At 36.6% G+C, this 18,077-nt stretch overlaps 1 protein-coding gene across 2 annotated transcripts in view; it reads right to left on the reverse strand.

Moving 5' to 3' along the window:
- WDR7 (WD repeat domain 7) overlaps nucleotides 1–18,077 on the reverse strand; it is a 462,409-nt gene that overhangs the window by 274,754 nt on the left and 169,578 nt on the right. For both annotated transcript variants that reach the window (XM_020994630.2, XM_020994621.2), the window contains one exon: nucleotides 2,578–2,691. In XM_020994630.2, the coding sequence (XP_020850289.1) occupies nucleotides 2,578–2,691 (114 nt within the window). The remainder of the gene's footprint in view (nucleotides 1–2,577; nucleotides 2,692–18,077) is intronic.

The raw sequence follows: 18,077 nt of genomic DNA on the forward strand, positions 1-18,077 counted from the left end.
TTATACACATACATAGCTAATTACACAGTGAACTACTTAGATCACAATTTTACTTTTAGATATAATTTTAACACTGCCAACTCATAAATGAAAGTGTTTTTAAATGTTATAAATAATCTCCATTTAGTTTGTAGCTACTTAAAGGCCAGGGATGTTTTTTTGCCTTTCTTTGTGCCCCCAGTGTCAGTACAATAACCAGCATACAAGTAAGCCCTTAATAAATGCTTGTTGACTGTCTTAAATTTTACTGTGTACATAATGCCAAGTCACATATTTCATTTTAAAATTATTTATTTCTACAAAACTAATGACTGTCTTATAAGACTGTTTAACATCACAGAATCTTGCTTATATTGCTAGATATACTTTTTTTAAAGTTTCCATCAAAATGTTTATAAATCTTTCCAGACCAGCCAGAATGTTTATATCACGTAACTCTATTGCTTTAAGCACTCAAAGATTTTGCTAGAGAACAGCATCATCAACACTAGCCATTAGTCATTTCTCTATTAAGTAAATGTAGATTGGACTTTGGTTTGCCAATAAAGCTATTGTGCCTAGAGCATATTGCTATTTGTGGTGCAGCTATTTTTGCCTGATGGTTTCAAAATGACACCATCATTCCAAAAAAACAATCAAAAAAACTTCCCCAGCTTCATCACACTATATATACATAGCATTATCTGATGTAGTTTCCTAGATTATACAGTCTTGTGAAAAGTGTCCTTAAAGCATTTCTGCTACCTTTTTTAGCTGCGATCACATCAATTCAGTTCATCACACTACTGCTGTCTATACAACCACTAACAGATAACCTCCTTATATGCCCTGCCTAGAGCTGAATTAAAACAAATTACTCCTCTGATGGTGGAAAAAATACTAAGCAATGAATACTATCTTGCTATTTAACGTTAATAATAATGATGAAACTTTTCAAGCTACATGATATAGTATCAGAGGCAGTCATACAGAAAATAAATACCACCATCAAAAAGTCTTTCTCAGTTAGACTTGAAGTTAGACTATACATTGCCATACAGTCAGTTTCAGAAAGTGGAATATAATTCCTCAGTGGTTTTCATTTTACCCATCCTTTTTTTTGGCTACCCAATACTTCAATCCCATAGGAGCTATATATCATCACCCGAAGTAACCTTTTACAATTAGAGTGAAGTGAGGTGAAAGGCATGCATCAAGTCCCACAATTTCTTTCTCCAATACATATTATACATGTGTATGCCTTTCCAATATGGTACCTACACTACTACAGGTACAGGGGATACAGTGTTGGGCCTGAAGTTAGGAACACTCATCTTCCTGAGTTCAAATCTGGCCTCAGACACATATTAGCTATGTGACCCTGGGTATATCACTTTATCCTAATTGCCTCAGTTCCTCATCTGTAAAATGAGCTGGAGAAGGAAATAGCACATTGCTCCAGTATCTCTGCCAAGAAAACCCCAAATGGGGTCATGAAGAGTTACACATGACTGAAATGGCTGAACAATAACAACTTACACTATAACTTCTTGTTGACTTCTCCACCTATAGCCTCACAATACCAACATCATCATCTATGTCACTATTTCAACAATATATCTAACTCTCCCATTGGCCTTTAGAAAACTAAGACCTTAATGGCTCTCTATCAACTAATTACAGCTTCACTATTTGTGCTATCTTCTACTAAGCCACAACCATTTGTTTAAGAATGAATGTTTTTCATTCTTCCTTACCCTAAGGAATTCCAAATTCATATAATTCCATAATTGTTTAAAGTCTTCCTATGCCCTTTACATAACTCACAGTTTTTAGGGAATGGCTTAAGATGACTTCCATGAAACACCTAATGGCTACAAAATGAATAGTGAAGTAAGAAAAAAAGTGACTGGAAAGAGGCTGCAAGGGATGGGAGAAGGCAGAAGAGACACAAGGGTGAAATACTGAGAAAATCCACTCAGCTCCAAACAGGACTACATCATTTATTTTTCCTACTTACCATCAACCACTCTGAAAATGCATCAGCACAATCCCTTTATAGCTCTTTCGCACTCATAAATATAGTATTCTTCTGCCACGAATACTAGAAATTCACTAGAATGCTATCTCAACAAAGGTATTTATGTTTTCTATGTCAAAGGGAGATAAATGCGGATACATATACACACACACACACACACACACACACACACACACACGCACTCATAACATTTTAGAGCCAGAAGGTGCCTCACAGTTCATCTAATTATGAGACATGATTTTACTTGTATTTATAATGGCATTTTACTGAACTTGAACTGACTTATTTATCTTGTCTAATTTGTTAGATTTTGAAAGAAACTGCTTATTCCACCCTTACTCTATACTTCTAAGGCCCTAAACTGCCAGTGCTAAATACCTAATCACCTAACTGACTCATCTTGTATTCTCCCTTTCTACTTGTGTACATCATTAGATAACAGAATTAGATGAGCTCTTACTTAGAAAATTATAATTCCTCTCATTCTGAACAACGAGATGATTTTTTAAAAAGAACTGTGCGTATCTTGATAAAGATTATATCACTGTCACAAATACCTGCTGTGATGTCATCATCAACAAGATCGTGCTCTTCTTCTTGGACTTTAGTTTCAGTCCCCAAGGCATCTGGACTGGCAGTCGCAGTCTGAATGGATTCTGCTGTCACTCCAGCTAAAATAAATGAAATAATAAAAACTGAGTTTAATAAAATGGAAGAAAAATGGTGTGTGGGGGGGGTTCCAAATCATGTGAATTTGTCTACAACAATCAAACCATCAGAAAATATTAATATCCATTGAAAGGTACATAAACCAATAAAAAAAGCTGCACGTATGCATACACACATTTTAAGAAAAACAAACTTATTTCTGCTAGAGTTGAGCATTATAAAAGAATGGGAAGATAAAGTACTACTGGGCTAATTTTGCAGATGAGGAAACTGAGGCTGAGAAATTACATGACTAGTTCAGTTCTACAGTTAATAAATGTCAAAGCCTGGACAGAAATAAACTGCTACCTACAGTACTAATTTCTTTATTTTGCTAAAACAACGACAAAACAGAATTAGAAATATAATAATACATAAGAAAATATATATAATATATAAGAAAACAAATTAAATTTGTGGTTTTTTTCTCCCTGACTACCTAGAAGTACAAGTCATCTTGGGTATATTCTAGTTGTTGCCCTTGTCCCATAATGAATGGCATATGAAGGTAAGTGGTAGAGATAGTACACAAGTAACATGAAATGTCAAATTTGGTTTATAATTTGTGGAAGGCATTGCTAAAACCCTAAAGCTATCGAGCATTCCATCTCAAACCCTAAAAATATTGTGAAGGACAGAGTACTGATTCACCTCTAAATTTAAAAATAGAAAGGAAGAAAAATAGTTTGCATTGCAAAAAGTAGGCTTTATTTTAAGAAGTAATTTTCATAACTCACCAGTATCAACTTTCTAATTCAAATAAATTGGTACTTATAGGCAAATTATACACCAAATTTATTTGTTTTCTTATTATATTGTTTTCTTATATCTTAGTATATATATTTCTAATTCTGTTTGTATTTGTACAAATAAGGAGCATACCAAAAACATACCATCACAATCCCCCCCCAAAAAAAAAAGTCTGGGACACAATTTTCTACAAGTTTAAACAGAGACTAGAGAAAGGTGGGCACAAGGATATTTCTGGCCAAGATGGAAGACTAAACAGAGACAGATTGCTCAACTCCACCAAAGGAAAACCTGAAATAAACATCTGATCCAAACAATAATAAATCGAATGAGAAAATATTCATTTTTTCAATGGGCACAAGCATTGAACTCCTTACAAATTAATTAAGGACTTTTTCCACAACTATTTTACGTCTTTGTTCTAAAACTCAAAGAGACATTCTCACTTATAAAGATATTGGGGCACAAGTATCTTGTTAGTTACATTAATTGGGGTGGGGGTGAATTTACATTAATTGGGTAGGGGTGATTGATTGAAGTTCCTTCATTATTTCAAAGTCTGGAAGTGAGGATCTGAGCCAAAAGGATAATGATTGCTGGCTAGATTAGGTCTCTCCACAAAATGGAAGCTCTAGAAGTAACTCACCACTGGGAAAAGGGGCCTGGAAGAAGGGTATTCCAGTGTTAAGAAGGCTACAGGGATGATTGGATTATTCAGGGCAAGGAGACCCACCCCAAGTCTTTAGGGAAATTCCAAGACAGAAGTTAAGAAATGGTCTGAAAGTCAGGAACAGAGTCCATTTCTACATTCCATGGTCCAGGCAAACCGATTTTCTTTCTGTTCCTCAACTACAGCATTCCATCTCCTATCACCCTCATACCTAGAATGTACCCTGTACCCTCTCCTTACCCCAGGCTCAGAGATTCCCCTTCTTCCTTCAAATTTCAGTTTAAGCACCAACTTCTAAAACCCCAAAAACCACTGTGGCACTGAAAGGTGAGCTTTAGCCTTATCTTGCCCAGGAACAAGCCTCCAACTCACTTCCCAGTTACCACCTGTCCTGGCACATGGTAAATGCTATATAAATGTTAGCTATTATTAATAATATCCCTTACCTCTGCCTGGCTCCCTCCCTTTAAAACCCCATCCCCTTTCCAACTTTGCTTTATATGTTGTCTTCCTCCACTAGAATATAAGTCCCCTGCAGACTGTCTTATTTGCTGGATTTGTATTCTTAGCACTTAGCATAGTGCCTAGCACATACTAAACACATAATAAATGCTCTATTTTGGGAGGACATCATCTCTGGACAAATGTCCTAATACTTTTCTCACTAAGGAGGAGAGAGTAAATAAGTCTTTGTGGGTAAACATCAGAAAAGGAGGACACGGGTCCACAAAAAATACTACCTATCAGATAATCCTGATAATCCCAACACTTCACAGTAAAGCAGTAAAAACAAGGTAATAAGCTTGTTAGGAGAAAGGTATGGACATGGTCTAGAAAATCCACAGTAGAGAATGTCACATAATAAGAGTTAATTTAATAAAATACTGTCATATCACAATCAAGGCCCAGTCTGTCTTAATACATTCAGTATAGCTATCTGAATGTAACTAGGATATGTGAAGTGTCAATCATTTGGCCAAAACATTCTCATGAGGTAAAATAACATCAAAAAGTTCTGTGGCCAGACAACCCATCACAACATATTGGCCTCTCTCCCGCTTACTGCTGATACAACCAGAGAGGGCTTGTTGAGTCATTTTAGTTGTGCCCAACTCTTCATGATCCTGTGGACCATACAGTTCATCGGGTTTTCTTGGCAAAGATACTGGAGTGGCTTGCCATTTTTTTCTCCATTAAGGCAAACAGAGGTTAAATGACTTGCCCAGATCACACAGCTAGTAAGTGCCTGAGGCCATTTTGAATGCAGGTCTTCCTTAACCAAGGCCTATCAATCTATCCACTGAGGCACCTTGCTGCTTCCAGAGAGGACTGAGTAAAGAAAGTAAGTCATCATTCCTTCCCTTTAGTATATTTATGTGAGGTCTTACATTTAGTCACTCTTTCTCCTTTCTTCATTCTTTCCCACTTTACATGCAACCAAATTTATGCCACAAAAGCAGTTATTGTCAACACTGTTCCCTATCCTCTACATATAAAAAAAGATTAGTTTTGTTTTCTAGTATTGTTTATTATTTTCAATTTTAGTACTGTATTTTTTAAATAATGACCTATATTCTTGGCCCTGATTAGTCTAGTCTGCATTTCAGGATGTATCTGTAGTAAAAAAAAAAAAAATACCTGTTGTCTTTTGTTTCAACTTAATTTTTATAGGTGGGATTATTTGTCTGCTTCACAACTTGAGGGGGTTTGGGGGAAGTTGGGAACAGTGGAACACAAAAACCTACAATTTTATCTGGGTAAGGATCTCTTAGTGAAAAAACTCAATCTAAAAATGCAGATCAGCAACTTTTTGGCAGCTTAGAATCTAAGAAAGCTGGTACCTCACTATAACACTAAGAGATTTGCCCACAGTAACAAAGGCAGTTTTTGTTAGAGGTGAAACTTGATCTCAGGTCACTCTGAATCTAGGGCCAGGCCACAATACTTTATAATAAAGCAAATTTCATTTATAAATATATATATACACACACACACATATACACACACACAAATTTTTTTTTAACTCTGTTTAGAAGTTAGAAGGCTCAATGGCCTTCCTGATTAGCAAGCTACCTAATGACACTAATTTCAGGTACACCATAGGATACGGGACAATTATAAAATCCCAGATCTCCATCTCCAGTTATCAATCTGAAAATGCACAGTACATACATAATTAAATATATTTATGATCAAATTCTAATAAGAAGGCCACTTTAATTCTGAACTCATGATCTAGAATCCTATGAATAAAGATTTCTAAATTCATAATTTACTACTCCTAAAACTGTTATCTTTGATTTGAGGAGTAGGTATTGTTCTCTGTCACAGAATAAAAATCATACTGTAGCCAATTTATTGGAAACACCTTGGTGATTTTCTACTTTCATTTCCTGTTGTATTTTGTATATGACTCTTTTGGCATAAGGATAAATATAGCAGGCAAGGTATGTGGTATTGACAGCTTCATCAATAACTAATAACTGATCACACTCTAGCTTCAATAACTTATAAAACCATGTTAAATAAACAAGTAACTATCTTAATTCTGGGGGAAAAATATTCAAATCATATTACCTTCATCTCTAAAATATAAGAAAAGGATTAAAAGATTAAGTAGAAATATGCAAGAGAAGGTAAAAACAGAATTGGCATTGTTAAGGAGAATAAGGGAACAACTGTAAGAGCTCTGAGATAAAAGCCAAATCTAATTTTCTGCCATCTCTTTAATGCAGATAAAACACTGTTTCTTCGATTGACAGATTTATCATCAAGATTTTAATAAAAGCCATTTTTTAAAGTCCTTGCCCTCAAGGAACTTATAATTCACTGAGAAGAAACAATGTGTACACATTGTACATAAACACAAAACATATAAAGTAAATAATAAGTAATTTTGGTCAGGGTGGGAGGAAAAAGCATCTAGAGGGAAATTGAAATATTTCCTGTAGGAGGTAGTAAGTAGCACTTGAGTTGTTCTTTGGAGGGAAATCGGGATGCTAAGAGTCAAAAGAGAGAGCACAGTACATTCCGAGCAGAAGGGAAAAGCCTATCCAGAGATGGCATGCTCTGAACAAGGACTAACAAGAAAGTCAGTTTGTGTAGTCAATAGAGTTTGAAAAGGAAAAACGGACAATAAACTTGAGGAGCTAGGCTGAAAAAATACCTCAGTGGTATGTATTCTATCCTAGGAGCAACTGATGAGATGATAACTGAATACATGGGAACCAATGAGATCACCAAATGAAACAGGATAGAATGAGAAGAAAAGGGAGCACAGGACAGGTCCCACAGGAGATGTGACCTAAATGAAGATGCAGTAAAGGAGACTGAGAAGGTGATATCAGATAAGTAGGAGGAGAACAAGGAAAGAGTAGTATCACAAAAACTTAGAGAGAAGAGAATATCAAGGAAAAACAGATGATTAAGAGAGACAAAGGGTACAAAGAAGTCAAGAGGGATGAGGACTGATAAAAGACCATTATATTTGGCCATCAAGAGACCATCAATTTTGAACTTAGCAGTTTCAGTTAAATGATGAGTTTGGAAGCCACCTGTCAGAAGCTAGACTTGAACCCAGGATCTCCTTGTTTCCTAGCATAGTCTTCTACCTATTATGCTACTTTTCTATCTCCTTATCCTATATAACACTTGACATTTCCAGAAGGTCATCTGTCCAGTACTAATAAGGCCTGACTCTGATTGGATTCCAATAAAAGGTAACATAAAGTATGTTATATAGCACAGAACATCCTGTAACTCCACCATTTTTTCTACACTATTTTTTTCTACAATCAACACAGATTTTGACTCATTGGAAACCCTTTCAGGTTTTAAGCCACTATTGCTCCTTGCACATAGGCTCACCAAATCCCAGATAACCTGCTGGAAAAAGAAAACAGGGTTATCTTCACTCCATACCTTAGGCTTCTCCCTGATAACAAATCAACCTAGTTAAGTGTTTAATGGGGATTTGCTATGAAACAAAGCTGGGAGATAGAAGTGTGTGTTGGGGAAGGGGGGGAGGAGAGACAGTAGAGGGATGGAGAAATTAATATTTGAAATGAACAAATATTAACTACATTACCTCCATAATATGTAAAGGTTCAAATAGTCTGATCCGGTATTTATTTACTTTTTGAATTGCATAAATATTTGCTTTCATGGCACAAATTAGTTAGCATTTATTAGGCAATAGATATAAATGTATTTCATATGAAGGATACTACTGAGTAATAATACAAAGCATTATTGAACAGAAGTGAAACTCAAATAGCTGTAGAGTCCCCCTACTCCCAGAGAAATTGAAATGAGTTGGTCATTATGTCAATAAACAATAAGACTTCCTAAGTCAAATTTTATAACTTGGGAAAGAAGTAAGCAGAAAACAGAGATGGACTAGAGAAGGATTACAGTTACTAGGGCCATGGAAAAACATTGTTATCTAAGAATCCAAAGAACCTCTTTGTTGTTGTTGTTTTCAGTAGCATCCGACTCTTCGTGACCCCAATTGGGGTTTTCTTGGCAGAGACACTGGAGTGGTTCGCCATTTCCTTCTCTAGCTCATTTTACAGAAGAGGAAACTGAGGCAAACAGAGTTAAGTGACTTGCCCAAGATCACACAGCTAGCAAATGTTTGAGTCTGGCTTTGAACTCACAAAGATGAGTCTTCCTGGGGCAGTTAGGTAGCACTGTAGATAGAGCACTTGACCTGGAGTCAGGAGGACCTGAGTTCAAATCCAGCCTCAGACACATAACACTGTGTGGCCCTGGGCAAGTCACTAAAAAAAAAAAAAGATGAGTCTTCCTGACTCCAGGTCAAGTGCTCTATCTACTACTGCACCACCTAGCTTTCCCAAATGAATCTCAATGATCATCTCATCTAATACGGCTGGGCTAGAAGCAGAGATGAGAGGAAAGAATGGAAAAGTGTAATGAAAGTCCTCAGGGCTCTCCAATTTATACATATCCTCTATATAAATGATCACTTGTTATCTTAAGCAACCTGGAAATATGTAGTCATATATTTGTAACCGTCAATTTGAAATACTCTAATCATGATTAACAATATTTAAAATACTCCTTCTTTAAACAGTTTTGTGAAGTCAAAACTTAGGAAATCAGAAAACTAATTCAATAAAATAAAGATATCTCTCTGTAAATACTCTTACAATCCTCTTAAACATACTTAGACTACAGATTACTTTTGTAAATATTTAATTTTATAACGGTTGATAATCTGAGTAATATTAAATGATGCTAATTATCTAACAATTCTGATACGAAATGACTTCAATCATATGTAAAAAACCTATAATCAAATGCTATAGTTTAGTATGGCATTGGAATATGAAACAAAATTTACATTGGTTACATTTTTGTATATTATTTCAAGACTACATGAAAGTCATGAAAAACTGACTTGAATTTATTTATCCCATAAGGAATAACTTGATAGGACTTCATAAAGAATAAAATGTGCTGAAAGAATATGTATAAACATGAACAAATAAATTATGTTTCTCATTCTTACAGTAATATAGATTTCCACTGATATTGAAAAAACAGATCCGAAATTAAAGAACAGAAGGCAATTTCTTTCATCTGCTTCTCAGGACTGTAGTTTTTCAGTGGTCTAATTAAAGCACAATAGAGGCAACAATTTGATATGAACATTTACTTGAATAAATTGGAATTTAACAATACAGAAACTAGAGAGTGTTGAGTGTCTATAGTTTATTTTCAGACAGAAGGTTTAAATTTATTGGAAGCAGATCTCTGCAGTGACTGACCAACACTGCCCTACATTCCCTGCAATCCTTATGACAGACAGACTGCTTGCCTCACATTAATTCACTTCACACCACTTCTATCGATCCACAGACGGTTCCCTAGTCTCTTTGCACACATTGCCTGTCTGGCTGCCTACATCCACATCAGCACATACACACAAAGGCCAGAGAAAGATAACCTTTTGCTTTCCATTAAAGACACAGTATCCATTTTTTCCATCTGTAGTAACATCAGAAGTATAAAATATACTAGTACAGATGCTGCCTGGTAGAAAAATCTTCTAAGAAATTTAATAATGATCTATCATTCAATCTGTAAAAATTCCTATTGCAATATATTTAAAGGCAAAGTTGCTTTATCCAAGGCTACAAAGAAATTAAGGAAATTAAAGGTACACATAAAAATATCAGCAAATTACACCATTAAAAATAGAAGTGCATTTATAATACTTAAGTATTTCTGAGTCTCTGATCTTTTTTTCTTTCAAAAAGCACAGAAATTATCTTTTCCTGACTGCATTCTTGACTAAAAAAAAACCAACTACCCTCTCTCCGCATGCAAAATACATTTACAGATATTGCTGAATGCAACAGTAGTCTAGTAACTATTGAAAGAGTACACAGGGAACAGGAACAAGGTTGGGAAGTGCACAAGAGCCATAAAAAATTAATGTGAAAGTATGGTATAGCTTTATTCTTCCTCTAAAACACCTTGAAAATGATTCATGGTAAAAAAAATCACATCTAATACTTTTAATTGATAGCATACACTTTTACACAGAGTCTTGTCTGATTTGCAGGCAATCAGCTGACAACACCAATTTTGGTTTCAGAAGGCACAAATAAACAAAGATTTATTGTTCAGTCAACAAAGTGTTGTGAAATGAAGGCAAATCTATCTTGACACCAGCTCTAATTCATTTACTGTACTCAGGTGTAAACTTAGAATTATAACCTCCAACTGAGTTAGAAATCCAAATTACAAGTACTAAGGTTTGTATGACTCACAACAGGACAAAGGAAGCTCCCCTCTTGGCTACAAATGTACCTTGGAAATTCTTTATAGGGTTTTATTATTGCTCAGGTTGCATAGGCAGAGATTATACTGTCAAGAGAGTATAAATATACTAGCTTTGGTGTATGTGAAATAAAAATTTTACACTTGGAAAAATGCACAAAACATCTGACTACTGGATGCAACCAAAAAAACCTCCTTACAACACAACTAATTCATCTTAGGTCTATACTTGAACTTTCTACTAAACATTTCATTATAAATTTGGAACAAATTGCTTTCATTGCTGATGTACGATATTTTTCTTAATAGTGATTTATTATTATTGTTCACAATACCTACCAGTTCAACTTACTCAATTTATTCCACAAACTTTCCCTCTCTGTACACCTATATGTGTGTAGAGCTGTGTACATGTGTATATACGTGTGTGTATGTGTGTATATCATATACACATACATAGATACATATTTTTTCCTTAGAAGTATACCCTGCCATATACTGCTAATCAGTTCTGCAAAAAATACAACCTGAAGCAAAACAACATTACAAGGGGCAATAAGTTGCAAAGACCAAGATTATAAATAGGACAGTAAGCCAATCTATCCTCAGAGTAGTGAAAACTGGTCTGATTCAAACACTATCTTAGATCATCATCAACTATCCCATAGGCATCTTAAGTAATAAAAGAAAGCTACAGCAAGATTTCATGACATTAGAATAGGAGACTGGTTAGCGTGTATTAATGATGTTATTGCAAAATGACAGGAGTTGTGGCAATGTTACATCAAGTATATATAGAGGATCTGACTTACAGAGAATGTTCAGTGATGTTTCTTCCCTGGATTTATTATCTCTCTACTGCCTCTCAAACCCTCCTCCTCATCTTTCTGTCGTTCCCATTTCTGTGAAGGGTAGCATTATCTTCTTAGGCACCCAGGTTCTCAACCTAGGTATTATCCTTAACTCCTCACTCTTACCTCTCATATTCACTTTGTTACTAAATCCTGCAGATTCTACCTTCATAAAACCTCTCAAATATGCCCCCTTCTCTCCTCTGCACTGCCATCACCCTGGTGCAGGCCTTCATCACTTCATGCCTGTACTACTTCAATAGCCTGCTACTTGGTCTTCCTCAATCAAGCCTTTCCCCACTCCAGTACATCTTCCATTCAGCTGTCAAAGATATAACTAAAAAGCAGGTTTGGCCATATCATACCCTATTCATTAAACTCCTATGGCTCCTTTTTTACCTCTAGGTTCAAATATAAATTCCTCTGGTATTCAGAGCCCTACAGAACTTGGCCTCATCCCATCTTTCTGATCTTACATCTTACGTTCCCCTCATATACTTTGCAATTCAGTGACACTGTTCTCCCTGCTGTACCTTAGACAAGACACACCATTTCCTGACTCCATGCATTCTCACTGGCTGTTCTCCATGACTGGAACACTGTTCACCTCTGCTTCCTAGCATCCCTGGCTTCCTTCAAGTCCCACCTGGATAAGTAAAGTCTCTTCTTCAAGGTAACACAAGCAATAAGCAGCAGATCTAAAATTTGAACCCAGGTCCTATGACTCCAAATTCAGCACTCATTCCACAGCACTATACTACTTACTTGTTTGATTGCAGTCCATTTATTCTCTCTTATCTTATATGACTCTTGTCCACAGTATAAAAGGATGCATTCAGTGTTACAGCCTCCTTCTACATATATTTACATTTTGTGGGTACCAGAACAGCACTTCGGCTGATCACGCCCCAGGAGGAAACTTTCCTCTCTACTATGCCTCTTTTACAAGATGTAAACGTACTGGACAAAGATATAAATGCCCCTACTCCTTACTACTCATGGCCCTACTGATGAGGTCTTTGTTTTAACTTTAAGTTGAATTTATGAAACAGCAAATTTTTCCTATGAAGAGATATTTCTGGTAATCTTTTTATTGTATAAAGGATGTGCTTTAATATTGGTGGGGTTTTTTTACACTAAAAGTTTTTTTTCTGTGTCTTATCACGATGTCTATTTTTGTAAGGGTACAATATTATATTGAGGGGTGTGCAAATATAGATACGCATGTTCCTTAACATTACCACTGAGAAAGTCTCAAGTCTTCCAGACCTAACCTTTCAAAAATTACTTCAAGTCTATATTTTCCTTTGTGTTTATCTTTCCTCTGACAGGAAGACATTAAAGTTTCCTATAATTATAAGTGTTATCAGTGTCTTCTTACAATTCAGAAATGTTTTCAATTTAGTTTTCCATTATGAAGTTCCCTATTTATCTTTCTTGACATCATGATATTTTTTTTCCTAATAGCATAACTGTAACTACATTTTACTACTTTTTTTTGGAATCTGGTGGCACAGCAGATAGAATGCCAGGACTGGAGTCAGGAAGACTCATCTTCCCGAGTTCAAATCTGATTTCATACACTTACTAGCTGTGTGACTTTGGGCAAGTCACTTAACCCTGTTTGCTTCAGTTTCCTCATCTGTAAATGAGCTGGAGAAGGAAACGGCAAACCACTCCAGTATCTCTGCCAAGAAACTACAAATGGAGTCATAAAGAGACAGACATAACCGAAAAATGACTCAACAACAACAACAACAACAATGCATAGTAAATTTTTCAATCATATATTTTTGGTTTTTGGATAGGGAACAGAGATAGTTAGTAACTGGATCTTTATTTTTATTTATATAAGGAACTCTTGATTTAGGAAGGCCCTTACACAATGTAGGCAAGTACCATCTCCCAAAACTATAATCTTGTTTAGAGTTGTTTAGAGTACAGAGAGGCATGTGACTTGTCACAAGAGTTTAAGTGACTTTTCTGGTGTAACAGAACCAGTATGTATGTCTCAGAGGTGGGACTTGAACCCAGTTCTCTTTGGTTTCAAGGCTAGCACTCTATCTCCCATCTCAGTCCTTCCTCTCTACTGCTTTTATCCTGTTCTGCCGTAGCTCCATGTCTTGTTAAGAGATTTAAGCAGTGACTGTGTCTTCTTTGCCGACTATATGGAAATACATCTCCAGCTCCCTCTGTCTCTTAGTTTTCCTCTCTCTAGTCATACAACTTCCTTGTGTATATATGATGTTAAAAGATCTGGAAGGCAGTTTCTAGCAAGCTGGTTTAACTCTTAAAGGATTTATGGGAGTATATGGACAAGAGTTACACAAGATGAAAAGATAATAGGTGTACCTCCAGAAGAGATCAATGATATCTATGGAAGGCTATGATACATTTGGCATCCTCCATAATATAGAGTTTTGTTTAAACTGAATGTTCTTCTCCTTCAGTTTAAAAATCCTTCTGATCAGATTCTCATCAAGTCTACAGATAAACCCAGTCATACTGAGATAAATTCTGCCCCTAGCCAGGAGTCTACTATTCATAATATTGCAATGTCACAATCTGGAAAACTGAATTCTTGTTCAAGATTATCTATGTAACCTACCTGAATCTGGAAAAGTCACTATGACCTCAGTGTCATCAGCTGTAAAATAGATTGTGGGATATATACGGTCTTTACTATCCAAAGTTCCCTTTAAATATTTCACTTCCTCTTCTACTGTTCTAACCTTCCATTAGGAAAATATGTTAACACCTTCCATACTCCTCAATCTTTAAGTTTCTTTCATAGAATTTCATAGGTCCTAGATATGTTTTTATAGTTTAAGATACCTTAAAAGTTAAAATGGCTGCCTCACCAGGAGGCAGCTCACTCAGTTCCCACATACCTATTCCAGAAAACACCTGAAATTCCCACCAGACAAAATATACAATGAGAAACTATAATAAACCACCTCTGCCACCCCAGTACTAAACAAAAGAAAGGAACCAGAAGACCACATGCAATGGGAACAGGGATTGACAGCAAAACCAGGGCCAGAGCAGGCAAATAGACCAAGTACCAATAACAGGCCTGACTCACATGTAGCTTACAAAAAGACTCTGTATCTGAAATAGTAAGAACACAGAGGGTCAAAAAAGATCCAAGAAGAACAGAGAGCCCCAGGTAAAGACCTCTGAAGCCCCTGGGAGGGCCAATGACTAGTGTGGCACATGGTACCACTCAAACCTGGATAGCTCAGGGTATCAGATTCTCAGAGGTCTCTAGTACTCCTCCCCTGAGTTGCCATAAGAGAACATGAAAATCTAGAGAAGGTGCAGATCAGTGCTTCAGGACCCAAAGCAAGAAAAAGCAGCAGAGTGGCTGTGTAGCACTTCATTATTCTTGAAAGAGTCTAGTATCTAGCTAGGGCTAATTTTCTCCTCCCAGAAGCCACTTGAGGCAGATTACAAGGCCAGTGAAGTGCCCAGTGTGGAGAAAGGCTAAAATAACTTTAAAATCAAGCCCTTAGGGAAACCGACATCCAAGGGGAGAGTATGTTAGAAAGTGAGCGGAGAGAAGCAACTAGCAACAGAGGTTCAAAAGCTATGGTCATTTTGGTACCAAAAAAAGCCTAAAAACTGGAAAGCCTATGGATAAGCACCACAGTAAGAAAAGCAAAGTGGCACAGAAATATTCCAATAAAAATTCTGTGCATAAGATTAGTGCTAGAATAAAGTAATGATGAGAAAGTAAAAGCACCAAGTTACATCTTGAAATTACATATTTTAAAGTTTGCCCTAATGCATGATTTTTAAATACTAATCTTCAACTCAATTTTCAACAGGAGAATGGGAAAATCCAGTTTTCTTTTAAGGACATCAAGCTTCTCCCTAAAATAAAATCCCATCTTGTCAATACCACCATTTTTCCATTTGATGCTATATGGCTCTGAATCATGGAATATTATAGTGTATGACAAAATGAAGTTAAGGATCATCCTAAAGGAAACAGAGAAGTGCATTCTAGGCACACACAGGCTAGAACACATTACAAATGAATAATTACTACCCAGGAAGCCACATAAAGAAAATCATCAGAGAAATGAGTGATCAGAAAAACAGAAGGGCCATTCATGTAGCTAGACAACATTATGCTCAACTGACATCTACAAACTGTTAAGAAAACACGGGAAAAGTTAACAGACTGTTGGCTGACTACTGTCCCCATCACAGAGGTCTAAGAAAACCTCGACAAGAGCTGCATGAGAGAAACCCTATCCATCCTAGCCTGAGCCTGAGCAGCTGCAGGGCTCTCCATAGCTGCAGCCACAGTCACAGCCACCCTCTGTCCCCTTGACCCTGTCCTACCTTCCTCTCTAACCACACTATGGCCTGTGACATAAAAGTTCTTCAAGTCTGAAAAAAAAAAAAGGACTCCAACAAAACCACATTGCAAAAGATGGGAAAGAAACAGAATGGCAAGAGTAAGAAAGTGGAGGAAGTAGAGCCCGAGGAGTTAGCATCCCCCCCCCTCCACATATGTGTGTGTGCGTAATATGTACATGCACACGCATGTGTACATGTGCATGTATACGCGTACGTGTATGTACATGCATGCATGCACACACACACATACACATTAAATGTGGATTTCAATTCCATTCTTTGATTTGTTAACTGAGTCGGGTAGGTTTTAAAGTAGGTTTTTGTTTTTGTTTGGGCTGGTTTTTATTTTGCATCAACAGCACTGGTAACTCGGAACAAGTTAATAAAAGCTTTTCTACATTTATTTAACATTTATCACAGAAGAGAGCATCTGACACTATGGAATTATTAACTTTCTCCACACTGAAGAAAAATTTTATAAATACTCATTAATACCTTCTGTAGTTACTACTCTGAATTCTCACAAACGTTCAGCTCCCATGTATGCCTACGGTTAGCTGTCTATGCAGAATTCTGACAGTCACTTGCAACCCAACTTATTAATAAAAGCTACATTTTACAACTCTAAAAAAAGTTTCATGGGATAGAAAAGCATAGATGGGTTATAATCCATAATATTGAAGGGAGTGCCCACAGTTTAACAAACACGTACGAAGTACCTGTAAAAGGAATAGCAGTGTGCTAGGAATTAGAGCTACAAAGATGAAATAATGTTCAAGAGGTTACAATCAAGCAGAAAAGAAATAAGGGTAAACACATAAATTCCAGTGGTTCCTCCTCCTTCCTTTCCAGGCTTCTTATACCTTACACCTCAGTGCTCTGTGATCCAGAGATAGTGGTCTCATTTCTCACATTAGAAACTCTATGTCCCTATATTCCATATATTTTCACTGGTCTGAAATGCTCTCCCTTAACTCCATCTCCTGCTTTCCCTGGCTTCCTTCAAGGCCCTGCTAAGATTCCACTTTCTACAAGAAGCCTTTCCCCCCTTAATCTTAGTGTCTTCCTTTTGCTGATTATCTCCAATTTATCCTGCATAAATCTAGTTTATACATGGCTGTTTGCATTATTATCCCATTATATTTTAGGTTCCTTAAGTGCAAGGGCTGTCTTTTGCCTTTGATTTCTCAGCATTTAACTCAATGTCTGAAACATATCAAGTACTTCATAAATGTTTATTGACTGGCTGGAGTTTCAAGCCTCAAATTCCAGTCCTATGCCCCAGCTGACCTAACCGGTGTTTGCCTAAGTCTCTCCCACTTCATCTAAGCCTGGTTCAAGCCATGCTTCTATTCATTCCCTAACCACCATGCCAATACTCATAAGCCCTCTCCCTTCCCCCCATTTTATAGTTCTGGAACTGTAATCAAATCAATTCTGACATTGCTCCTGAAAAAGGATCTAGTCTCCTAGTCTCCTAGGCTCCACTCACTATCCCTATAATTTTCCAAACAAAAATATGCTTCCCTGGCCACCAGTCTCCATATATGTGGCTCCCACTATTAGAATGTAAACTCCTTGAGAGTACCTACTATCTGGTTTTGTATTTATATTCCCAGAACTTGACAAAGAGCAAGTTCTTAAGAAATAAATTTTCATTGATTTATTCATTCATTCTTGCATACAGAAAAGGAGTAGTCAGACATATAGAAAACAAACCAAGAGGTAGCTACATTTTGTAAGCCATGGGGAGAGTATCTAAAAGAAGAGAGTGTTTAACAATGTCAAATGCAGTTGAAAGGTAAAAATGACTGAGGACTGAGAGGGGGAAAAAAATTGCCTAGAAGCACCTTCAAACAGCGGGTAGGCTAAAAAACAGGACCTCTTGAGTCCTCAG

This window comes from Phascolarctos cinereus, unplaced genomic scaffold (assembly GCF_003287225.1).
Source record: "Phascolarctos cinereus isolate Bilbo 61053 unplaced genomic scaffold, phaCin_HiC Scaffold_4;HRSCAF=312, whole genome shotgun sequence".
NCBI classification, from domain to species: domain Eukaryota; kingdom Metazoa; phylum Chordata; class Mammalia; order Diprotodontia; family Phascolarctidae; genus Phascolarctos; species Phascolarctos cinereus.